This window comes from Myotis brandtii, unplaced genomic scaffold, assembly GCF_000412655.1.
Source record: "Myotis brandtii unplaced genomic scaffold, ASM41265v1 scaffold79, whole genome shotgun sequence".
NCBI lineage: Eukaryota > Metazoa > Chordata > Mammalia > Chiroptera > Vespertilionidae > Myotis > Myotis brandtii.
The window spans coordinates 7,896,573-7,922,657 of NW_005371173.1; the positions used below are offsets into that span (position 1 = coordinate 7,896,573).

General features: G+C 46.8%; 2 protein-coding genes across 2 annotated transcripts in view; one reads left to right on the top strand and one right to left on the bottom strand.

Annotated features, from left to right (window-relative positions):
* Positions 1-15,114, top strand: part of RHBDD1 (rhomboid domain containing 1) — an 82,180-nt gene extending 67,066 nt beyond the window's left edge. The window contains exon 7 of the mRNA XM_005883502.2: positions 13,794-15,114. Coding sequence (XP_005883564.1) covers positions 13,794-13,888 — 95 coding nt within the window. The 3' untranslated portion in view covers positions 13,889-15,114. The remainder of the gene's footprint in view (positions 1-13,793) is intronic.
* A 10,053-nt stretch (positions 15,115-25,167) lies between these two features.
* COL4A4 (collagen, type IV, alpha 4) overlaps positions 25,168-26,085 on the bottom strand; it is a 134,330-nt gene continuing 133,412 nt past the window's right edge. Inside the window, exons 48-49 of the mRNA XM_014531009.1 lie at positions 25,810-25,861; positions 25,168-25,754 (exon numbers count right to left, since the gene is read on the bottom strand). Of these exons, the coding sequence (XP_014386495.1) occupies positions 25,465-25,754; positions 25,810-25,861 (342 nt within the window). The 3' untranslated portion in view covers positions 25,168-25,464. The remainder of the gene's footprint in view (positions 25,755-25,809; positions 25,862-26,085) is intronic.

The following is a 26,085-nucleotide window of genomic DNA, read 5'->3' on the forward strand; positions in this document are numbered from 1 at the left end:
TCCTGCAGCCTCCTGTGCCTCCTCACCTGGTCCTCAGTCTGCACCATCTGCTCCTCCTGGATCTTGGCAATATCATGCCCCACCCCCACCCACAGCCTAAACCACCAGAAGACAGAGACAGAGGGAGGAGGCCTAGTCAGTGACTTCCCAAGTCCAAAGCACGACTTTCGCTTCAGCCAAGTTGACACGTAGCAATGTCCAGGGAGCAGTGTCAGGACAGCAAGGATCTGTTGTAAATTACAAGATGTGTTAGCCTTACCCACCCACACCACACCCAGCCTCGGCCCTCCCTCCTCCTTCCGCCCTCTTTTTCTTTTCCCCCCTAATTGCAGCCTACTTTCAGTACTATTTCGTATCGGTTTCAGGTATACAGCAACCATACACATTACAAAGTGATTCCCCCATAATTCAAGTACCCACCTGGTACCATACATAGTTATTGCAGTTTTATTTTTTAAAATATATTTTATTGATTTCAGAGAGGAAGGGAGAGGGAGAGAGAGATAGAAACATTAATGATGAGAGAATCATTGACCAGCTGCCTCCTGCACACTCCCTACTGGGGATCGAGCCCGCAACCTGGGCATGTGTCCTTGACCAGAATCGACCCCAGGACCTGTCAGTCCGCAGGCCGGCGCTCTATCCACTGAACCAAACCGGCTAGGACATATAGCAGTATTATTGACTATATTCCCTATGCTGTACTTCACATCCCTGTGACGCTTGTGTAACTACCAATCTGTGCTTCTCAATCCCTTCACCTCCTCATGCAGCCCCCCAGCTCCCTCCTCCCTTTAGGCCGAGTGCCGCTCCCACCTTTAGCTCCTCTAGAACATTCGTTTCCCTGAGAGGAAGTGGAAAGAGCCCAGTGTGAATTCATATATCAGGTTCTGTGTCATTATGAGGAGAGGTGAGAAAGACACCACTTCTATCTTTTATTATTTTTTTGGTTAATCCTCGCTCAAGGATATTTTCCCCTCATCGATTTTTAGAGAGAGTGAAAGGGAGAGAGAAACATCGATGTGAAATGTGAGAGAGGCACATTGATTGGTTGCCTTCCACATGCTCCCAAACCAGGGTCAGGGACGAATCTGTAACCCAGGCATGTGCTCTTGATCAGGAATAGAACCCGTGACCCTTTGGTGCATGGGCCGACGCTCTAAGCCCTGATCCACACGGGACAGGGCAGGGTGCCACTCCTGAAGCCTGCAGGCGCAAAGGACTGTGCCAGTCAGCCACCTTGACAGTACTGTTCTTGTGATTTGTTTTCCACGTGGAGCGGCTGCTTATGTGAAACGTGTGGCTGTGTCTATCCTGCCCCTGTCCTTTAAAGCAGCGTCATCTTTTTCTAAGAGGCTTCAAACCAACAGGGTGAGGGCGAGCAGCCTCCTCTTTGGTACAAGACACAGGTTACTAATGCTGTGACAGACGGCCGGGCGGATCCGGTGGAAAACCAGCCACTGCCCTCCCGAGGCTCCTGCCTGCGTGGAAGGGGACCTGCGTGGTCATTGGGTGCTGAGCCCTTGTTTAATAAATGAGGTGCTTGGGGCCCAGCGAGGCCAGGGGCCTGTGCTCCGAGGGCCACAGTCTGGACCTTTGTCTGCACTCCTGCCGGCCCCGCTGCGTCTGGTTTGCGTTCAGCATGGTCTTGTCTTCATGACTGCCTCCCTTTTTTCTCTGTAAACATTAATATGAAATATATTTGCTTTGCTCCTCAGCCTTGCCTGCCCCCTGTGTGTCCGAAATAGCCGGCTGGAATTCATGAGAATGTTATGTCTTCAGATGTTTATAATCCAAAAGAATCCCTTATGGGTTTTTTTTTTTAAATAATAAAACGACTTGGATATCGGTGTTTTCTGTTGGAAAGGCAAGCCAAGTTCACAGTGCGGCAATTACAATGCAATGCATTATGTGTAATTTGTAGTGCGCCCCAGGAGCAGGGGTAAACCCTGGAATGCCTGCGGCCCCTCAGCATAATTAGCAGGATCAAACCCTTTGCAGAGAGAGAGACAACAGTCGTCGTCCGAGGTCAATAAAAGTAAGGAAAAGTTCCGATAAAAGCAGTGCACCCCAAATTATATCAAGAGCAGCCCCTCTCTCAGGCTGGAGTGCGTCAAGAGCCTTCATTGCTAATTAAAGAAACCTTTTGAGGTTTAACAGCTCATAAATTCGCACTGGGAATGCCCTATTGTTCTGAGGTTACAAGTCTTGTCTTTGAAATGTAACAGTTGTACTTTTATATTGCATTCCTCCAAGAGAACCATTGTAAACACGAAGGGTTTGCGTTTCAACTTAAATTCGAACAATGTGGTTTGAAAGAGTTCCCCACATCAAAGAGAGACTGTTTGGGCATGTTTTATAAATTCTTTTTCTATAGTATTTAAAGCTACAAATGACTCATAGAAATGTGTTCCATTTAGATCCGTCCTGTCGGTGGGGCTTTTGCTGCCCTTATTTTTTCTACCCTAAGAGAATTGTCTGAAAACAGTCTAGGCCTTTTGCCAAGTCAGTTGCCCTTAATCTACTATCTTCAGATCCATAGAAACAATTCTGGAAATGTTGTTATACTGCGTCTAAACAGCAACAAATGTTGTGCTTTTTCATGGTCATCTTTTTTTTTTAACTCAAAATATCCACTGTATCAACTTGGATTTTTTTTTTTCTTTATGAACCAGTTATAACCCCTTCCATCGCCTCTTATCCTCCATTTAAAACAAAACAAAAACACTACCTTTTTTTTTTCTTTTTGCTGAGTCAATGTTAAAGTGAAGAAAGGTCGGATGGTCAAGGGATAGATGTGGGTGCTGGCTTCCAGAGTGGTAGGAAGAACACTGGCTTTGATCCAGCCCCTGGGCGTCCAGGCATATTATTTGCTGACTGTGAGACCTCAGGAAATCGCACACCTTCCTGGAGCCTCAGTTTGGCCATCTGTGAAATGAGGACAGTGCCCACACCCACTTCCCTTTCTGCCATTCATTCATCCCTGGGGACAGAGTGTGAACACAGACCCTCCCTGTTCCGGCACCCGTGCATTACTGAAATAATTGGAGTCAGGCGTCGTCACTATCTGCGGTGTCATGTGCTTTGATAGGATGTGATCTTGTGAGGGCTTAGGGCAAAGGGGGACGCGGTCCCTCCTGAGGATTCGGTGTTTGAGCTGAGCACTGCAGGAGGAGAGGGGAGAGGAGGAGGGATAACTGGGGAGTTGGAGTTGAGGGAAGGCATGCTTACTGGGCGGGGTGCAAATGTTGCTCTTTATTCTTAAATGAAAGGAATCTTTGGATGGTTTCGGCAGAGGATAAAGTTGATCAGGAGATGTGTGCTTTTGAAGAGCTGTCACTACCATGTGAAGAAGGGCTGGTAGGAGGACCAGAGAGAATGGGAGATCGTTCAGGGGCTCCCCACCAGTCCTGGCTCCCCAGGCAGGCACAGGCAGCACTGGTGGGAGGCGGGTGAAGAGGAATGGATGAGTTTAGGGAGTGTTCAGGTTAGAAAGGCAGGAGTTGGTGATGGGTTGAAAAGGGGCAGGTGAGGATGAGTCTAGGGTCTGGGCATGTGTGACTAACCGGATGTATGGTGGGGACGTCCGCAGGATGGGACAGCCTGGAAAGGGATTATTAGAATAACAGGTACCACTGACCTTTGATCGCTTTTCACTGTGAGCCAGGTGCTGACATCCTTTCATTCATTTATTTCAGAGCACACCTGTGACGTAGGTGTCCGCACCACACAGATAAGAAAATTGAGGGTCAGTGAATCAAATACCAACCTGTCCAAGGGCACAGAAAAAGGGGCAGAGCCAGTATCCACACTGAGCCAGAGCCAGGGCACAGAGGGGCACGCATGTAAAACTGTAATGCCCACTCCAAACCAGACACAGGAGGGTTGGGTAATGAGGGATGCAGTGGCTGAAAGAGAGAACAGGAAGCCAGGCGATGGGAACAGACCACCGAGAGACCTCGCTCTGGTCCTGCCCCTCTGGGCTGTGCACAGCGGGAAGGCCTCTTCCCCTGGGTGTTCATTTCCCATCTCCGATGTGAGCAGATTGGATGTCACCATCCTGAGAGCTCCCTTCCCTGCTTGGAATATCCATGATTTTTATGATGGACCGATGCACCTCACACAGAATCTCATTCCAGGCTTAATCAAATCTTTGAAGCTTCTTTCTTAAAACTATAGCTGGGCCCTCAGTGCCAGCTTTCATGGCCACAGCACACAGCCAGATTTTCCCAGAGGCTCAGAGGCAACCTGTTCCTCCCCCTGATCTAAATCCTCAGTTCTCCGAGGTAAGCCGAATTCCAGATTCCTAATGTGGAATTTGAAGTCCAGAAATAAGTTCTGAGGTCTCCCTTTCTGGTCATAAAGTAAGTTTTGTTTTACTAGAAATGATTAACAGGCGTGTAAGAGTAAGTCAGTTCTGTTGTTTTGAATATCTGCCCATAGCAGATGGACAGATATATGTCCGTTTTAGAATCATTTCTGAGCAATTCTAGGTCAGCTTGAGCCAGTTAGAGGCAGGCTGTCTGAAGGGGGTGAACAGTCTGGAGAAGGCCCCCAGGTCTGCCTGAGGCTGGGAGAGCTTGTGTGTTAGAGATGTGTGCGTGTGTGTGTATGTGTGTGTGTGTGTGTGTGTGTGTGTGTGTAAGTTAATTTGAATGGCTGCAGCCAGTGTTCTCAGAATCGGGGTGGGCTCCTCCACGAATGCATGCCCTCGCACAAGCATCCCTCCCCTCCGCCCCCCCAGTGGGGCTCAGGATCAGAACTTGGTATGGGTGAGAGTGAGTTAATCAGACCTGAAAGAACACATAATAAGTGGTAATTAGGTTCAGGGTTGGGTTGAACACCATGAAATACAGACACAAACATGTTTTTAAAATGACCAGCAGATTCCAGGAGGTGTCTCGCACCTCAGAATTCCGCCCCTCCCCATGCTCACACTGACCCACATACAGAACCACTCAGTTCTTAGGTGCAAAGAGCAAGGTCCTGCTTGTTTGCATTTTCCCAGACGGCCCCTCGATGCCACTTATCTCGCAGGGCTTATCCCCTCTGAGAGAACGAAAGGTCGAGTCGTCCTCACCTTCCGAGTTATCGAGGCCTCGGCGGAGGAGCCCACCCCGATTCTGAGAACACTGGCTGCAGCCATTCAAATTCACGGCTCTATGCTTTTGACAAGGAGGTCCTTCTTCTTGACTTATTTTCACCCCCTCCCTCTCCTGCCTTTGTGTTTAACCCGCCACGGGCACATCTGGCCGCAGTCCTCCAGCTGCTCTATGTTCCTGTGGTGGGGTTGGGCGGGAGGCCCCCAGCCTGTCCCCCACCAGTTTGGGCACCTTCAAGACTGGCCGAGTTGCCCCCTCACGGCAGGGTTTTCTCAGAACAGTTGGTCTTCCTGTCATTCCACCTGCGAGAGAAGGATGCCCAGCGGCTTTCGGCGTCTGTGAAAGAGCTTTGAACCAGTTACAGTCTCAGGGACGGTTTCCTGGGCCAGGGATCGTTTTGGTAATTATCCGCCGATATCAGCATCCCTGGACGTGTAGTTATGTACTAATCAGGCTGGTGCGTTTGAAAAGTAAAAATAATTTGAATTTTTAAAGTTGTTAAGATAGCATTCAGCTTAGAGGTACAGAATACATCTCATAAATTGGCCTGTTTCTAGCGATTGAAAGTTCTCTTAAGTACCTGGAACCCCAGAGCCCAGGCAAACTTCCTACATTTCGTAGAGGAAACAAGCAAGGTAGCCTCCTCTCAGCATTTCTCTCCCAGGACGTGGTAGCTGGTTAGTGGCCACGGCCAGAAACCTCCCCAGATTCCCCCACCTTGAGATTTCCTACCTTCCACCATGACCTGCATCTCTCTGTGCTCTCAGCCTGTTGTCCTGGCCTGGTCCTCTTGTCCCCCTCCCTGCCCAGCCCTGATGCATGTTAGTTGGTTCTTTGTTTATCCAGCAGACATATATGATGCACCCACCATGTGCCGGGCACCGGATCCAGAGATGAATCCCTTGGTTCCTGGAATCAAGCGCTTCTGGGCCAGTTGCCTCGCCTCTGGTGTTGTGACCAACATCTCCAGGGCACTCCTGTAACTGGATGCTCTGTTCCCCGGGAGAGGGGGCTGCTTTGCTATCTGACCTTTAAAATTGTGGCTTCTGCAGTGGGACATCCCAGCATGACCTGGGAAACCACCAGGGTCTCGGCTCAGGACAGGAGACTGGCTCGGACAGAACCAGACTGCAGGCTGGTGCCGATGATGGTCAAAGCCGCACAAAACCCCAGAGCACGTGACTGCATTCCTCCAGTCCCAGTGTCCCTAAGGCGGGCCGGTAGCACCAGACTCACAGAGGGACCTGTGGAAAAGGCAGATTCCTGCCCTGGCCGGTTTGGCTCAGTGGATAGAGCGTCGGCCTGCGGACTGAAGAGTCCTGGGTTTGATTCCAGTCAGGGCACATGCCCAGGTTGTGGGCTCGGTCCCCAGTAAGGGGTGTGCAGGAGGCAGCCGATCAATGATTCTCTCTCATCATTGGTTTTTCTATCTCTCTCTCCCTCTCCCTTTCTCTCTGAAATAAATAAAAATATTTTTTAAAAAAAGAAAAGAAAAGGCAAATTCCTGGGCCTCACCAGACGTTGATCTGGACTCTCCCACATTAGATCCTAGACCAGTGATGGTGAACCTATGACACGCATGTCAGAGGTGACACGCGAACTCATTTTTTTGGTTGATTTTTCTTTGTTAAATGGCATTTAAATATATAAAATGAATATCAAAAATATAAGTCTTTGTTTTACTATGGTTGCAAATATCAAAAAATTTCTATATGTGACACAGCACCAGAGTTAAGTTAGGGTTTTTCAAAATGCTGACACGCCGAACTCAAAAGGTTTGCCATCACTGTGAACCTGCCTCTCCCCATCGCCCCTCCTGAGAGTTTGGGCATGGCTGCTCTGGATCAGTGTGCAGTGTTCAGAGCCTCACATGTTGTGTTTGTGCAGGATTGAGACATGGACGCAACAGGTGGGACCTGTTACCTGGTTCACCGTATTTGCTGCTAGTCAGTCCATCACCAAGCCTAAGGGTCAGCTGTCCCTTCCTGCCCCAAGGCCATCGGTTCCCCTGATGTGCGGTTACCTGCATCCAGTGGGACCTGGACTTGTCCCCTGAGTGGTCCCTTTCATCAGCCGTTTCCAACCTAAGTTTTCTTTGTCCTTTTCCAAAAGTCTGCTGTGGACTCTCCATCTTATTTTCCTTATCCCTTGATTTCTTGGGATGGTGTTTACTTGTTTTTTCATGCCCAGATGTTAAAGGGTGTTTTCAGAAGATTGAGATTCCTGAGAGAAAGATGTGCCAATTTCAAATGGCCCATGGTTTCAAAAGTAGTGAAAACATTATCTTGGGCCTTTGCTTAAAGAGCTGGAAATTGGGCTGTCTCTGATTTGAAACTCAATTGAGAAAAAAACAAAAAAGGTCTAAATGTCATCAGCTGTGCTCCTCTATACCCCTGTCTGAGCAGGGGGTTTGCGGTCCTGGGCACCAGGCACATCCCCAGGAACACTGACAGCCCTTTTGGGCCTCACTTCCTCCTCCCGCCTTCCACTGGGCTGGTTCAGGAAGGGGCAGCAGGAAAGAGGATGGGGGCAGGTGTCAGTGGGTGAGAATGTGAACCAGTAAACAGCCACTTTGCTTAGGTTCAAAAGAAATCAATTTTAGTATTACTGCATCCAGGGCTTGCCGTCTCATTAGCACAGATTGTATCTGTGTGTCTCTTCTAATGTGGAGTTAGAGCGACACAGATCATTCCAGCTAAAGCCTCCGCTGGGCAGGGCCCTGTGCGCCTTAGCAAGAGTGAATCCTGGGCGTAGAACTGGTTAAAATATCCGCATCCACGGCCATGCCCAGCATGTCTCCCTCTCCCACTGCCTGCCTTTCGCTGGGAGAAATCCGGTGTGACGTAGGAGCTGCTAGACGCTGGCAAATACTACCCAGGTTTCAGAGCATCCAGACAATAAACAGCTCCATAACATTGGCTGCGGCAGCTTCTGTGGAGCCCATCTGTTTCAAAACAACCCTAATTGTGCTTTGGAGGTGGAATGCTTTGTTGGCTGGAATTTGTCCTCATTTTCTCCCACAGATTCAGCGTCCTGGGCCTCTGGTTCCACCTGCTGGCAAATGTAGGGACTGCAATGAAACCCAGCGTGGATCTTTTCAGTTGAAAGAAAAATCTGAGCTATACACCGTATGTAGCTTAGTGGTTTCCAAAAGCTGCCGCAGGTAGAATCGCCTGGGAGCGCATTATAAATACAGCGGCCGGGGCTCTATGCCAAGCCCGCTGAGTGGGAAACCCTCTCAAACAATTAATCACACCGGCGTTAGAGAATTATCACCTGGAATTCAGCACCTGGAGGTCAGGGATGAGCCCACCATGTTCTATTCATTCCCAAACAGGGGAGTGACAAAGCCCGCTGGAGGTACACACTCCTTCTTCTTCCAGTTTATCCTGTAACCCTTGGTGGTGCCGGTCAAAGCTTTATCCCCTCAGAACTCATCAAAACTGTTTAAAATGGGAGAACCTGGCAATCTCTATGTAAGCCAGTGTTCCCAGTGGCAGTGGCAGTGAGGAGTCCTGCCGATAGCGTGACCCTGATACGATGGGGAGGGAAGGGCACCTCACCTCTGTGGTCTTCCCCAAACCCACAACCCCAGACTCATCCCGTGGAGACGAAGGAGGCATGACAGCTAACTGCTGTTGGATCCTGGAACAGAGAAGGGGAATTGGTGGAAAACTGGCGGAATCCCAATGAAGTCTGGAATGTAGTTACTAGTAACGTACCCATCTGCCAGTGGTTTCTTGGTTGACAGTTACTCCATGAGAATGCAAGATGTTAGCACAGGGAAATTGAATTGTGTTATCTTTATAACTTTATACCTCAAATTATCCCAAACTTAAAAGTTTATTAGAAATTAAAATGTAAGAACGAGGGGCACTGAATTAGACCAAATGAGTTTGAGGGCGTTGCCAAGGAGCCACGGTTCCCACCCAGCTGCCAGGAGTCACAGCCAGACTGGGAGCCCCGGCAGCAGGGTCCCCAGAGCAGCCACCCAGCCAAGGGACGGAGAGGAGGCAGGTTGCCGTGTGCCATTGGCACTCTCCCATCTCCAGTCAGGCGACCCTGACATCTCACCAGGAAAACAGTCGGGGAATCTTGCCCCTCTGTGCAGAGGTATACAGTGTCTAGTCCATCCCCTTGAGGTCAGAGGTGAGGAGCCTGGGGCTCAGGGAGGAGAGGGACTTGTCCAAGGTCCTGGTGGATTTTTAAGTGCAGGTCAGATTTCAAGTCAGTTGTGGTCCTTAGAGATCCCCCAAATTAACCAACCACAGGAGGAAGAAAAGTACAACAGGTAAAGTTGCAACTAATGTGAGCTCCGTTGCAAAGCTCTTCCTTTTAAGACTCCAGACTGTGTTTTATAACAAAGAAATCCCCACTGTTGCTGGCTTGATAGGCTGAGGAGTGGATATGTGAACTTTTCTCTCTCCAGTCACATCTAAATGTGACTTTTCTTGTAAACCATAATTAACTTCCATTTGTATGAAAGTTATAAAGTTTTAGGTGAGTGTCAAACTATTTTTAAAGAGATAGATGGATATAGATGGATAGATAGATAATTATACTTAGTGACTCAAAAAGTACAGTGGTCTTACTGTCCATAAACACCTCTCCTTTTCAAGGAGTAGGTTGGACTTGGGCTTCCTTCCATGCTTTCTCCGTCTTTATCAGTAATGACTTAACAACCATCTTTTTAGAAGGAATTTTGGAAGCTTTGTAATTTATGGAATTCTAATAAAATAACATTTCAAAGAAAGGATGTGGGTCCCAGGCTGCTGCCCTCATTTGACAAGCGAAATCTCAGAGACCACTGATTTACTTGAGGGTTCCTGATTTTTAAAAAATTCATATGAAAAAAGTGATCGCCTCTTTAGCTCCCTAATTTAAGGGAAAGATGTGCTGTCCTGCGACTTCACTTGAGTGTAATTTCACTTGAGTATAATGATGGTACGGAGTGCTCGTCAGATCATGAGCAGGTCCATGAACACCAGCACATTAACCATCTCTACGTACAAGGGTGGCGGACAGTGGGGCAGATGGCCATCAACGCACAGTGTTCATTTTGGCAATTCCTACCGGGATGAAATCGCTTCTCCTCCCTTAGATGTAAAACGCAGAGGTTTCTGCATTATACATAAGGGTAGAGAACTGAACATGCTCCCATCAGGAACCACGGATCAATAAATCTTATGATCTCACTACTGGTGCTGTAATTGAGCCAAATCATCTCAAACTGGGCGCTGGTCCCGAGGTTCTTGGAGGCATGCTCACTGTTGCTTTGAGTAAAATTAAGGGCTCACCTGCATTTACAAGAACGCAGAGGCAAGGCTCGTCAGTACTAGTATCTGCACCCACTTCATCCCAGGCCATTCCTCCCAGACCATAGCTGTTCCGTGCCTGACCTCGCACAGCAGGGAAAGGTCTCGCTGGGCCTCCAGTTTCCCCGTGGCTCCTCCACGTCACAGAACTGTGCCACTGACTGGAGGGGGCCAGTTACCTTTTTGTCTCTATTTCTTTGAAGGCAGATGTTTAGTAATTAGCAACTTCATAAAACCCTGCCAAGTGGTCTTCAAACCGAACTGGGCTCTGTCTTTTAAAAAGTCACTGTTTTCGTCATTTTACTTTGCAGTTGTCTTATACATTTTATCTTGTATCTCTCTAACAAGTAGACATTTAACATACAACTCGTGATGACGTTAGAGGTTAATAACGAAGCATCCAATGCTTGGCAGGTGTTTCTGCATGCTTTTTATGGACATCAACTCTTCTGACCCTCCCAACAGCCCAGCAAAGTGTCTGCTCTCACTGTTCCCATTTTATAGGTAAGGAAACTGAGGCCAGGTTCAGGTAACCTGCTTGCTCGAGGATGTGTGGCTAAAAAGGAGAGAAGTTGTGATTTAATCCAGGTCATCAAACTCCAGGGTCCCAGAACAGTTCCTGGTAGTGACCTCTTCAGCAGCATCTCCTCACAGTGACCCGATGTGCGCCTGCCCAGGTGAAGGCCTGCAGGGTGCCCCTCTGGTTCCAGAGAGGCAGGGTGCCTCTCCTGGTTCCCTATCAACACTTTTCCAGTGCACCCAGGGGGCGGCCTCTCCTCTGTCCACCCAGCTGAGGCCCGTCTGGTTCATTTCTATTGAAATAGGGGACCATAACAGGGCTCTATGAGCAAAAGAGTGATTATTGTCCCTCTCATGGTATGAGTTCCCTACTTTGACATGTGGTGTTTCTTCTGTTGGCTCAGCCTGTTTCTCCTTGAATGCCCTGCAAGCGTTTGTGCTGGTTGCTCACTATGAGAGCTGGAGCCCAGAAACCTCCACCGCTGGCCTCTCTGACTCCTCCCGGCCTTTCCCATCATGGAGACATTAACTGTCAGGCTCTTTCCTTTGGACACTGGGAGTCCCTGTAGGTGTCTGAGCCCCCATGGGTCGGCACCCTGAGGCCCAGAGTCAACATGCCAAGCTGAGCTTGCGTCCGGCTCTGCCCGCAGCGGGGTCTCGCCATTCCCTGCCCACACTCATGAGTTCAATTAAGAATAGTCTTGTTAAACACAACTGTTAAAGGCAAAGCAGGACTTGGGTTTTATAACATCTAAGCAGTAAACTAATGGTAATTGGATTTATGAGATTCAATGTAATTTCAAAGCATTTACCACTTTGAACAAAGAGAAATTCCTTTACAGATGTGTATGGCAAAAGCCATATCCAGTAAAACTTTGAACCTTACAGCAGTCATAAAATCTGTATGGTGAAAGTCTTAAGCCTATATGTTTGGATATCATCTTTAATGAAAGTTGATAAATTGACAGATATAGGGTGGGGCAAAAGTAGGTTTACAGGTGTTAGAATGGAAAATAACACAATAATGAATAAATAGTAATAATACAAGAACAAACTCTGTGTTTTGCATATGCACAGCTGTAATCCTACTTTTGCCTCACCCGCTCATTCATTGGAGTGGAAAAACCTGAGGTGGCATCTCCCCAGCAGGAATGATGGGCCCAGGCCTGCCCTGTTCTCTCTGGTGTGCCAGCCCGGAAGGGCTCCAGGGGTCAGCAGGGGTGATTCTCCGGTGGTCTTAAAGGGAAGGGAGACCCAGAAATATGGGAAAGCAGACATACAAAGGAGGTACTTTTGACCATCTTCTAGAAATCTCTCCTTGTCTGAACATCTTTGCATGTCCGTATGTTACCTGCAAACATCTTTGACAAGGTGCCACGCTTGCAGAGGAAGCAGGAGGGATCCGCTGTTCACTTGTTTTCCCTCCTGGCTGGAACCCCCTGCCCACCCTTCCCAGCTGGGCCAATGGTGGGGAGAGTATTTACCCCACCCGTGCCCCCTGAGTCAGTCCTGTCAGAACCCCGGTGGGCAATGTTGAATGTCGTTTTGTCTGGCTGTAACATATACCCTTGGAGGTCCCAGGCAGGTGCTGCTGAATCAAGCCCATATGTTTATTGAGCAGCTTCTGTGTGTCCAGGACTGTACCGGGCACTGGGGAGCAGAGAGAACGGTCAGAGATGTCGCCTGCCATTTAAAGCTTAGGATCCTGGTAGGAGAGAGAACAGGCGTGAGCAGTGGCTTCCCACGCTGGCAGGTTGCATGAGGACCACCAAGAGGAAGGTGCTGGAAGCTGAAGAGCTAGAGTTGGGAGAGGACTCTCCCATCAGGAGTGCCAGGAGGCAGTGGGTTCAGATGGGGCAGGGGAAAGTGAGTGAGACACCTGGTCGATGTAGGCAATGGAAGTGAGCCTTTCAGAGCGAGTTACAGGGTTAGCATGGTCACAGGAATGGAAGGTACAACCTTTTAGGTCCACGTGCTTAAAAGTAAACTTGCTGTTTCTCCATATCTATGGGTGGTGCCCTGCATGGCTGCCTCATGGAGACTGTTGAATCTCTTAGTAGATTTAGGCTGCTGGTGCCCTGAGGTCAAGGACTGCCTATTTTTATTCCTTCATTACTCCCCCAATGCCTGAAAAAGTGTTTCCATGTGTGTGTGTGTGTGTGTGTGTGTGTGTGTGTGTGTGTGTTGATTGAAATGCTTATATCATTGTGAACTATATTTTTGGTATGTTTGCAGCCCCAAGAAACCCTTTGCAGTAATGATCTCCATTATCCTTCATATGACCTTCACGTATTATGCCTGCACATTTGTCTGCCTGCCCAGATGTTGGTCATTATGGTAATGCAGTCCCTGTGCTGTGGCCCATGATGCCCCGGGGAGCTTGTGCATTTCAGGCTGGGCGGGGCAGGAGGCACAGGTTAGAGGGAGGAAAAGAGAGGACCGCAGGGGCCGATCAAGAGAAACCCACCAGCGCACCTGGTGGGAAGACATAGACGGTGACAAGTTATTTCTGAGCATTAAAAAATAAACAAACCAAGCCCTTGAGACATTAGGGATATTACATGATGTAAATGATGGAGCACGGTGGAAGGAATAATTAAAATCAGAAGACTGTTAGGAAGCTTCAGAATGAGTCAAATTAGGTTCATAGGCTGGACCACACTAAAAATATTTGCTGGATGTTGAAATGCAGGATTGACAGCTAACATTGAAATATGTTGTTCTATTTCTGTTTCGTGCTACAATGAAGATGATGCCCAGGCCATTTTCCCCCTTGGAGTCCCAGGGTGCAGTGCCCTGTAAATGTCCGAGCAGTGGACGGGCTGTGTGTGATTTTCCCTGTGCTTTCTCATGACAGGCAACAGCAGGAACACCTCCCCGTCCTATGGGTTCCGGCTGCCACCAGAAGAAGAAATGAGGAGAATGCGGCTTCACAGATTCGACCGCCAGTGAGGACGCGCAGCATCCCAGCAGACAGCAGTGGTGTAATTACTGCCCGTGTGGTTCCCCCCCAAACCCTGATGACTGTGAACAGAAGCAGAGAGCGGGTTATGGTCCAGACCCCTCAGATCTGCCTTGACCGTCTGTCTCCCGTGGCCCCAGGAGCCTAGAGTCCCAAACAGGCTGGTTGCCCTGAAACAGCCTCCTGCGAGCGGCCTTTCTCCTGGCCTTGCTTTCTCACAAACAAGGTCAGTGCCTCCATGTAAGGACCAGTTTCCACACTCCTTTCTCTCACTGTTGACTCCACGGCGCCTCTGCCTTGTTTTGTTTTTGAGGACTCTGACCTTCACCAGGAGATTTGTCTCCACCAGCTCCAGCTCCTAAGATGGGGCTTTATTCCACCTGGCCTGCTCCGTGTTTGACTTTGCAGGAAGTTAGGAGCCCTGCCTCCTGGCATGTTGCCATGGCGACTGCCCAGGACCAGGATGTGGCTCCCACCGCACTGTGTTCCCATCTCCTTGTGCAGGAACCCCAGCTCCTTGGGCCCCTGCATCTGGGTGGTGCTGGCAGTGCACTTGTTTGGTCTCGTATTGCTCAGCCTTACAGTGTGTCTGACAGAAAAGCTTTAGTGAGGTCAGGTGGGGAAAGCGCACTTAACTGGACATCAGGAGGCACCAGCCTGGGGCAGCCTCCCTAGTGGCCGTCTGCATGCCTGGGATGGGACTGGTATTTAACCATCAGCAAAGCAGTAGGTGCCACATGCAGAGTAGAGCCAGGGTGTCGGTGGTATGTTCACTGAGAAATCGCACAGGAGGAAGCCTTTTCTCATCAAAGTGCCTTTTCATTGGCCACTGCAATAGCCACTTGTCTACTCAAGTGTCCAAGACACTCCCCTGCTGTCTGGCCAATCAGTTAAGTGCTTCCTGGTGCTTCTGTTTTGTGTTTTGTGAAAAGGACAGTCGATATCACTGATGTCTTAGTCACTGAGATATTTATTTTTTAAGAGTTGGAAGCAGAAAAATATCTATTTCAATTTATCTAAGATTTGTATAGAGTTTTCTGATTATGAAAGTAATATCATGTCCCTTGTATATGGATAAAGCAAACATGTTATGGAAGAAAATAAGCCACATGTTAACAGAGGTTATTTTGGGGAGTGGAGCAAAAAGGATTTTGCTTTCTGTTTTTTATAATTTTATATTGCTCTTTTAAACACGTATTTATATATATGTGTGTATCACTTTTGCAATAAGAAAACTGATTTATATAATAAATCAAGAAATATATAATCAAGAAAATAATCAAGCAAATTGTTTTTTTCAATGCATTAAGCCTAATAACTTTATATGGAAAAGTGTTGTTTGTTGGGGTTTTTTTTTGGGGGGGGGGGCAGTTTATTGCTGTTGAGTCCAAGAATAGTAGCTCCTGGCTGTATTTGACTGGTCAGATACAAAGACTCTGGAGTTGGATTTGGGATGATGGAACTGTAATATGCACACCTTCTGTATTTATGGACTAGAACATCGCTAAGCTATAGAGAAGAGGAAAGGTCATTTTAGTTATAAATATAAACCAGTTATCTTAGCACAACAGTAAAGATGTTCTGGAAATTATTATACTTACTTCATTCTGTTAATAGGTTTGCCTGTAACCAGGGTTTATTATTTCCCATGTCCATCTGTTTTCATTTGTTTCCTACAATAAGGAATCCCCAAAATTATGCCAACTAAAATAAGTGTATTGGAAAAATGATCTCTAATAGGGAATAAGCACATAGAGCTGGTTTTTAAATTTGATGTCTTTGCTTGAGAGCAATTTCTTGATTGTCTATTCAACAGCCATTTCCCAGTTTGGTTGTGGTCAGTCGACTTATGAGACCTCTTAATTCAGAATCTTGGTTGTCAAGATAAAGGACTGGTCATTCCTCTGAATGACCTTGAAAGTATTGCCTGTGATCACAAAGTTGTACATGGCTGTTCAAGCCGCCTCCATCGTTCCGTCTGCTGCTGAGGCGCAGACTGAGCCGTCAATGTCTGGTTTTCGCAGGACCAGGGCCAGGCTACATATTTGGCATCTGTTCTGCTGCCTGGGGAGTGAGTTAGCTAAAGGGGTGAGATCTGACACCAACCAAACTGGGAGACAGAGGGTGTGTCCGACCAGGCCTTCTTGTTCCCAGTCTTAGTTTCTCTCAACAGATTCAGTATTCAGTGAATTGTATCCAATGAGTCATTTTTAAAAACCTATCACCTCTTCCTTCCCCTTCCCATGGATTATTGAAATAATTTCTTATATTTTTTTGCCCATCGTCTTTCATTTTAGAATCTCAGACTCTGCATAGAAGGACCTTAAAAATCTCTCAATCTCTTGCTCTGCTTAATACTTATAATACCCCTGCACTCAGTTCTACGTAGCTCTGCCCATTAATCTTCCAAAATCGACTCTTGTAATGGCACTCGTTATCTCCTACCTCTTATTGTCTCTGTTGCCAAAGGATAAAGGTCAAACTCATTAGCTTTGACCCTGCAGGTGCCACCCAGACTCTGGGCCTCATCCCCATTTATCCATGAGTCTGTGCTGACTGGCTCACCGCCTAACCTGTGACTTAATTTGTGATGCACTGTCACATGGAGCAGCCTTTTCCTCTCCCTCTGCCCATCAGAGCCTCCCTGACCTGTCCCAGACACCTCAGCCCCGCCTGATCTCGCCCCCATCAGATCCACTGCACCCGCTGGGCCATCCTCACAGTGTCCACAACCTACTGGAATGGCTGGTTATCCACCAGGAGAGGCTGTCTCTCTCTCTAGAGCAGGGACCATGACTGTTTCTGTGTATCTCCTTGTACTCTGAACAAGGCTTTGTCTGGACCATCAGAACCAACAAACATGTGTGGACTGAAACAGAGAGCAGCTCATTTATACTGTCACCACCGGAAGGTGTGAAAAGATGTGCCTGTTGCTTATTAATATTGTTGTACGCCCCCTGGACCCCCTTGGATCACATCAAGGGAAGGGTAACTTGAAAGAAAGCATTTGCCCATAGAAATAGAAACTGGGGTCTTCCCCAAGTCTTCATAGGATGACAGGCCTACTGATGAGATGGTGGAGAGATATCACCAACCTGTGTCACTAAGACACCCCCCACCTCACTGAATGCTGTGACCCAGAGCACAGCTGCGAGTCCAGCATATCCAGGTGGCCACTGCACTCCTGCAGGTATGTGTTTGATGTGTCTGTGCTAACATTTTTCCTTCTTCTGTGGAATTTAAGGGCACGGAGAGAGTTATCTTGACATTGTGTTCAGATGGCAGGAATGAGCTGGCAGATTTGAAAATACAATTTATACCTTATGAAGGAAAACTGGAACATTGCTCATAGAAATCATTAAATTTGCTGGTAGTATGGATTGCTTCTTAGGGAGAGAATGGTGCCATAACCTCAGTATCAGAGCACACCCAAGCAAAACCTGAAAACAACCCCTGCCACACACCCTGTGCGGGACCTGGCCTAGGCCCTTATTAAGTATTGACAAGAGCCGCTTGCCCGCAGGCCAGGGTTTCTGCCCGGAAGCCGTGAAGTTCTTTCTGTCTCTCACTCTATTTCCCCTTAAAAAACCTGGTGTGGTGCCTGGAGGGAAGTTGCTAAAAACAAATCAAACAACCAAAAAGTATGTGACACCATAGATTCTTGGAATTTACTTGAGGTCCTTAAAAGTTTTTGCCTAACTTTAATCTCGAGAAGCTGCCTCTTGATAAGATTCTCTCCCCCAACAATTAAAATGAGCTTGCACAGCCTTAGCCGCAGATCATTATTAAAACAACTGAGCAAGGCCTCCGAATCTCTAGTCAAGAACACCTCCAAGGCCAAACTCGCTGCTGCTCGGAGTGTGGGCCCGGGGCAGCGGCCAGCAGCACCCAGGAGTGGCTGGGGATTCAGACTCCTGCCCCAGGCCCATTTCCAAGGTCCCACGTGTGCACGAGTGGATCGAGAAGCTAGGCTGTAGCGATACCATGGAATCTTACGGAGAGCCCACGAGACAGAGGAAATCCTGCTGTTTACAGCAACATGGATGGAAGCAGAGGACCTTACGCTGAGTGAAATAAGTCAGACAGACAAGTCCCGGATGATCTCTCTCAGATGTATGGAATCTAAAAAAAAAGTCAAACTCCTAAAAGCAGTAGAATGTGGTGGTTGCCAGGGGGTGGGGGCAAATGGGGAGACGTTGGTCAAAGAGTACAAACTTCCAGTGAGAAGATGAATGAATTCTGCCTTGCATCCAATGTACAGCACAGAGACTCTAGTTCAGTGGTTCTCAACCTTGGCTGCACATTAGAATCACCTGGGAATCTCAGAGGATGAGGCCCAGAAATCAGGATTTTAAAAAGATTCCCAGGTGATTCTAATGTGCAGCCAAGTTTGAGAACCACTGCTCTAGTTAATGCTGTATTGTAGACTGAAATTTGCTAAAAGGGTAAACCTCAAGTGTTCTCACCACAGGGGGGAAAGAAACAAGAACATGGATGTAGAAGAAAAATCAAAGAAAACTGGTCTGAGGTGGTTTATAGTCACCAGAGTCCTGCTCAAATTTCAGGTGCATAAATGCATTTTAAGATGACCCCACCACTTACCTGCTAGGGTTGTAATAATCGTCCTATCAAAAATAGCCCTGTTTCAGGTGATAATTGTCTTTCTCTGACTGGCTTATTTCATTTGGCATAATACTCTTTAGGTGCCTCCAGGCTGTCTCAAAGGGTAAGAGATCCTTCTTTTTTGCAGCTGCATAGTATTCCATGTGTAGATGAATCACAGAGGGAAGAGGGGAGAACGGGTGGGGAGAGATTAACCGAAGAACTTATATGCATACATGCATAACCCATGGGCACAGATAATAGTGCGGTGAAGTGGGGGAGTACGGGTGGAGAGGGTCAGTGTGGGGGAGAAAGGGGACACGTAATACTTTCAACAGTAAAGACAAATAAATAAAAAAAACACACAACCTTGTTTCAATATAGTTATGGAGGCTCAGAGAGGGGAACTCAGGGCTCCAAGACCACCAGCATACAGTAGGGCAGTGCCTCCTGTTTCTGTTGTGCTGAGCAGAGAGGAGCACCTGATCGCAGCAGAAGGAATAAGTGTAAAGAACAGCTTACCTGGGGCTGCACACGTTCCTCCCACAAAGAAGATTCCAATCCCCGGCTATGACCAGCAGCTGTGCACCGCAGAAATGGGCTGGCCCCAGGGACCAGGTGTGGGAGTCACCATAGTTAGTCCTCCTGCTTCGCCAGAGCAGAGTAAATGGGGGATCCAACCCACACAGTGTCGCAGGTTGGACACCTTTCGCTGTGTGTTGTAGAGCAGACTGAGTGCTTTGCGACCAGAGGAACTTCTTACTCTTGATTTTAAAGCTTTCCCTAGTTTTCCAGACACGTGGATTCCAATTGATAACCAGTAGAGAAGTTTGTGTTAGGCTGATAAAATTATGCCCAAAGTATATAATCATAGAGGAGGCAAGCCACCCTCTAGGACAGGAAGTGCCTTGCTGGCAAGTGGGACAATGAAAATGTCTAGGTCGGCTGGTACTGCAATGGCTGGGCTGCCAGGTAAGGGCCTCCAGATACTTCTTTCTCCAGCTCAGGGTAGTTCTGATTTGCTGACCTTGGACATCAGGGTGCTCCAGAGGCCTGACTGGTTTGCACTGGACCCTGCAATACAGGCCTTCTGGGCTCCCCCAGGTCACTCTGACCTTTTGAGTTCCCTGCCCCTTTCCCTCCAAGTGCATCTTCAGACTGTCTCCGAGCCAAGCTGGGCGGGGCTCTGAGGACTCATGATGGGCCTTGCAGGAATAGCATCCTGTTCAGGCCCCGAGTGACAGCCCCAGGGGCCCTCTGTTTTCTAAGCCACCCACACATGGGGAAGCCCTTGGGAGGCGATGGTGTAGGTGAAGACCCAATCTTCAGTGACAGACCAGGCTTTAGATTCTACGGGGTCCTGACTGTCCCCTCGATCAAGCCGCTTACTCTGTCTAAAGTTTAAGCGGAAGTGTGATGAGACCATACAGGAGCCATGTGGGAACAGGGGAGAGTGGAGTCACTCTAAACCTCAGTCTCCTTACCTGCAAAATAGGACAGTAGAGAGGTTGAGAAGGAGCACAGCAGCAGGGTTAATTCAGCTCCTGTCACCTAGTCCCTGCTAACACATAGCTCAAGAAAGGTTAAATATCCTCACATCTCCACCAGGTGAGAGGGGGACCAAGGACCACTGAAGGTCCCCTCTAATTAACAGGAGTGGCTCCTTGACACAGTCACTGAATGCCTGCACCTCGCCTGCCCTGCGCTTTGCTGCGGGAGACTGTCATCCCTGCCTGACCCCTACCTTCCGGTTACCATGGTTATCAGTAACCGTACCTCACTTTCACTTAATCTCTTTGTAGTTGTATCTCTCACTTTAAATCCTCAGAACCACCCTGTGAAGCAGGTGCTCTCATTCTCCTTCAATTAACGGGGCAACTTCAACCCACAGGGTCTGCACCCCAGCCCGCTGCCCAAGCAACTCAGCAGGTTGATGTAGACCCCTGACCCCGAGGCCTGGTTTCCCATCCATCCCCCAGCCCATCACCATGCACAGGACAGTGCTGCCCGGAGCCCCAGAATCCCATCCTTTCCCTGGGGAAAGGGGATCATGTTTTAGGGTGCCCATACTCTTCCCATTGGCTGCTCCCACTTCTGCCTTGTGTCCTCTCCTGTTTGCCCCACTGAGCCAGCTGCAAGGGAGGCGGCATTCTGAGGTAGGTAAGAAAGTGAACTCACGTTGGCTTGAAAGAAAATAAATGCACCAGATACATCACAGTTGTTTGGGGATGTCATCACAGAATTTTATACATAATAAATGAAATTATAACCTGTAATACAACAAAGACTGAATTGTCAGTAACAGACCAGGCATCTTGCAAATGGTACATTTCGAAAGTCTTTAACTTTACAACCATAGGTTAGAGAAAAGGATGCAATTTATTGGACCCGTTTCACATTTTTCCTATGAATCATTAAATATTTAAGCACCATAAAATTCAAGCATCTCATGTGGATGTGGCAGCCAGCCTTGGTGGTTTAAAATGCATTATGCAGAGTCTCTGGCAGATAATAACAGTGACAATTGCAGAGTACTGATTTTTAATGTCAATTGTTTTGTTCCCTGCAGAACTTCCTGATAATGTCCCTGTAGGAAATCGTGACTTTTTTGGTGTGGTATGGTGGCTTTTAGAATTGAAATAAAATAGCATTCCCAGACATTAGAAATTGACCAGGTTTAAGTAATTCTAATTAGTAATTTATATGCCTGTGAGAATCATAATATAATTATATATAAAAATATATATTTCATATTAAATGGTTTGTTTTAAATAGAACATGTGACTATAATCAGTGCACCGTGGCTGCTATGTATTAGGTTTATAACCAAACTTAATTTCCAATGCCAGAGTATATGTTATGTCTCATGTTATAAATGAGAAAATTGGGGCTCAGGGAATTGGTATAACTTACCCAAAGTAATAGCAAAAAGTGACCCAACCAGATTCAAACCTGGGTTCAACCAACTCTAAAGTCCACATTTTTCCACTGTTCTTGCAGCCATACCGCAGCCATAAAAGTTAACAATTATCAAATTACTCTGCTGAGCTAATAAAAACACAAATCTAATGTACTTTCCTGGAACATATAGAATGATTTGCTTTATTATAATCAGAGGCTCAAAATAAAATCTTTGATAAAATCCAGTTTTATGCACCATTCCATTGACTATTTTCTAAGCACCGAGAACATGTGTAAGTTTGTTAGAGGCGACCTTGTGCCAGGAAGATCGCACATCACCAGGTAACAGAGATTTCAGCCCAAGTCAAGTCACGTGACATTTCAATGAAGAGTCTTCTCTCAGCCAAATCTCTCAAATCTTCTGAAATTTCAATTTTTGGGAAAGCAGCTATTCTTCAGGAGGGAGTGATGGTTAAAATTACTCCCACAACATATGTGCACACCCACAATCTCTTCTTACAATTATTCACCGGAAGCCAATTGATAGACTTGTACATCTGAAACCTATATAATTTTATTAATCAATGTCACCCCAATGAATTCAATTAAAAAACATTTAAAAATAGATTTCATTGCCCATTAAAAAAAAGAAACCCCATATGAAGAGCGAAACATCTAATGCCTGGTGACGCTTGTTGAGTTGTCATTGAAAAAAGAATTATGTCAATAATGCGTCAGCTCTGTGGAGACACTGGGCGTGCAAAGATGAATGGAGCCTGCTCCTGCCCTCCATGTTAGCAAGAGAAGGCAGGAAGTGTGATGAGACCATACAGGAGCCATGTGGGAACAGGGGAGAGTGGACAGGTCCTAGTCTCTCTGGGGAAATTCACATACTCTCAACTCATTCAGTCTTTATAGGTAAGGAGTTGTCTGGCAGGTCAACTTCTGGGGCTGGTGGAAAGAGCAGGAGCAAAGAAAGTCACAGCGATCAGAGCCCATCTCTCTGGTGAGCACAGAGGCAACCCGGACAGCCCCTGCAGGCCCCTGCACCCCGTGGGAAGTCACTGCACTCCATAGCAGGACAGTCTTGGAAGGAGTTTTAAGCCAAAGAATAACAATCACATTTGCCTCTTAGATAAACGACAACTGGGATGGGCACACAGAGGCATCAGTTGAGGTTGTCTACCACAAGAGTGTAGGTGAAAGACAAGGCTGTTAGGCAGGTACAATGAGGCTGGAGAGGAAGGGTGCACCCACAAGGGGTGGTGATGAAGCTCAGGCCTTTGGAATAGGAGAGCAGCAGGAATGGGCCACCACTCGCAGCCTGGACATAAACCGCAAAGGAAACCTGCAGTCCCCAGCTAGTGACCCAGAGCAATTCCCACTGGGCAACCTAGGCTCGGTCCAACCAGCAAAGCAGGAGAGGGGTTCTTGGGAAGGAGGTTTTGGTACTGAGAAACACCTGTGATGGATTAGAACAGCCTGAGAGCTTTGTCCATCCTTCACAGACAAAGGACATTTCAAAGTGCATTGATATATGACCAGGAGGAGAAAGTAATGGCTTAAAACAACTGGGTCTTCTCTTCCAAGAAGTTATTTTTCCATCTAGATAATTTAAAATGCTTCCCCCCCGCTCCCCCACAAAAATCAGAAAGCAGCCCTAGCCAGTTTTGCTCAGTGGATAGAGTGTCGGCCTGCGGACTGAAGGATTTCAGGTTCAATTCTTGTCAAGGGCACATGCCTGGGTTGTGGGCTCGATCCCTGGTTGGGGGCATGCAGGAGGCAGCCATTCAATGATTCTCTCTCATCATTGATGTTTCTATCTCTCCCTCCCTCTCCCTCCCTCTCTGAAATCAATAAATATATATATTTTAAAAATCAGAAGGCAGCATTTTGTTACATTTAGAAAGGGCTCTTATGTATGAAACCAGTATTTTGAACAATCTCAAATTGTTCAAAATATCCCAGGCTCACCGTGGAGCAAACTGTTTTTTACGAAGTTTACTTGGCAAGCTTATTGAAGTTGATGCTACCGAAGTTAAAGTGTTTTAAATATGTTTCTGATGTTTCCTTTTTCACCCTTACCTCTTCTCAGAAAATGTTCTCAGACCAAGCTCATGAATGAACAAGATAAATTTTTAGAGTGCTTGAGTTTTGGTAATATATGATAAAGCTTTTGGAGACAGAAAATTGTAAGTATAAATAAGGTTGGCATTGGCTTAAATTTCAGGTGCTTAAAAATATGTAATATGCCATAGCATAGTTTAAGAACATCAATGAATGGGTCAAAAGAACTCAAGAAAGTGTTTCATCTTAAAATGCACATATTTTCTATTTTTACCAGAAAATATTCTTAAAATAAATGATCATCCAGGGACACCTCATAACAAGACTCATTTGAAATGTGTTCTGTGTATAAGGGCACATTCCTAATCAATGTTTGGCCAGGAAACTATTTCTTATAAACAAACTTTTAATTGAGTTTTCCTTCTCTCAATTATTTTTAAGTGCATTGAAATAGCACTAAAATGAGTGTCACTCTCTCATGAGAAATGTCTTTCATTTTCTCTAAAGTGACTTTTTTTTAAATGAGAAAGGCAAGTTTCCTAAAAATATTTTTCAACAAGCCTTTTGATATTTGTGACTAGACGACAGAAATCCTGCCAAAACAGAAAACATAGCCTTTGCTATTCAGAAAACTACTCCTTATAAATGGACGTAACTCCTAAACTTTTGTAGAAAATGTTAATACCAAATGTCAAACTGCTGCCTTGGTATAATACTGATAGAACATATAAGAATGTTTTTAAAATTGGGAAACCAGGATGCTCCTATGAAAATGAATAACAAGAACATAAAATTCAAATTGTAGGCTGTCTTTGTTGCATTTCAAGATAATACTGTTCTTTCTTCTTCCTGGTGGGGTGACCGTGACTTAAATGAATCTTCTTACCTAAGTTTAATGAAGTCGGCCCTTCATTTTCTTGGAAGTGCATAATGATAGCTCTGTCACTTCCTCGTGTGAGATGCTATTATGTGTAGGGAGCGGAATGTCCACTGTGGGCTGCGAGCCAGCTCTGCAGAGGCCGCTGGGGACCTGAGCCCGATGCTTTGTATGAGCCGCGTGCCGCCTGAGGAAGTCCCAGGTGGCTCCCGTCCCATTAGCACGCACGCACCGAAGACAAGCTGGACCCCGACTGGGGAAAAGCTGCCTGTTTGGAAGTTCACTGCCGTGGGAAGTCAATTTTTGTGAATCACTGTCTTAATATTCATTAACAGCTTTTAGGCTCTTAATCCCTCATTGAATATATTTTTTCCATAATTGCTGCTTTTCAAACGGGTTGCCAGAGTAGGCATCTCCATTCTCTGACAGATGCAGCAGAGAACATAATGTTTTACGTTCATCTGCAGTGTGTTTATGCTAATGTCACATCTCCGGAATACGGCCGCGTGGTCCTTTCTGGCACAGCAATTCAGTGTGCTTTGAAATGAGCTGTTCACGCTGGCTGTGTGGATTTTTTGTGTTTAAGTTTCATTGGGTCATGGTTTTACCATTATTTAAAGTACATGGAAAAATAGATTACAGAGGAAATCATTTTGAAATGTTGGAAATCTCTACTTTCCAGTTTCATTTGTTGGCCTATGTATTTTTTTCCTGTAAAATCCATCCTAAAGCCCCCCTGTATTCCAGAGTAATTGTTTGAGGTGCTATTAAGCAATGAATGGAGTTTTCAGTAATGTAGCTTGTAATCTGGCCTTTATCATCTATTTGCCTTTCTGTGCATTTTTTTAAATGATAAAGCTAGCTCTTCTATCCTCCTCAATAAAATAAGGAGATCTGGGTTTCATCTAGATTGGTGGGTCCAACCATATCCATACACATAGCATTTGCTTAATCTGTCCAGAACAGAGAAATACAGTACTGTGGAAATAAAGACAATCAATCAGAACAAACCGCTATCACAGGAGTGGGAAATGAGCACCATTAAATCTCAGCACGGCCCGGGACCACTGAGCCCCTGGGGAGTGTCTCTCAGTGGCACGTGGGCAAGTCCTGGGTTCTCTAGCTAACCTTCATGCAGACCTGACACCTGCTGATTTTCTGGCGCTGGGCCTGGCTTTCCTTTAAGGTTTCTGGTGAAGGTGCTGCGGAAAATTGCAAGTGTGGTTTGACCGCCGTCAGCCAGAAGCTGTACTTGTTTGCAAAGAAGTGGCAAGTTCCCTGCCGGCCTTGGCATTCGAGGAAGGGAGCTGCTCGGAAATCTTCCAGGCAGCTGCCGGGTGACATGAGGGCCTGCCCTCCTCCTTGGTCCCCAGCGCCTGTGTGCTGCCAGGACAACAAGAGAATTAGGGCTCAGACACACGCAGACAACCCCAGACCCAGTCGGGGACATGCCGAGATCTGGGCCTGACTTTCTCATTTTTCCTGAAATGGTTCCACGAGGACCAGACTGGCTCTGCTGAGGGGAAGTGCAGTGGAGATGAGTTGGGTGCACACAAAATTCAACCACTCTCACCGATGCCTGAATCATCTCCAGCTTCTAAATCAGGGGTGGGCAAACTTTTTGACTCGAGGGCCACAATGGGTTCTTAAACTGGACCGGAGGGCCGGAACAAAAGCATGGATGGAGTGTTTGTGTGAACTAATATAAATTCAAAGTAAACATCATTAAAAAAAAGGGTT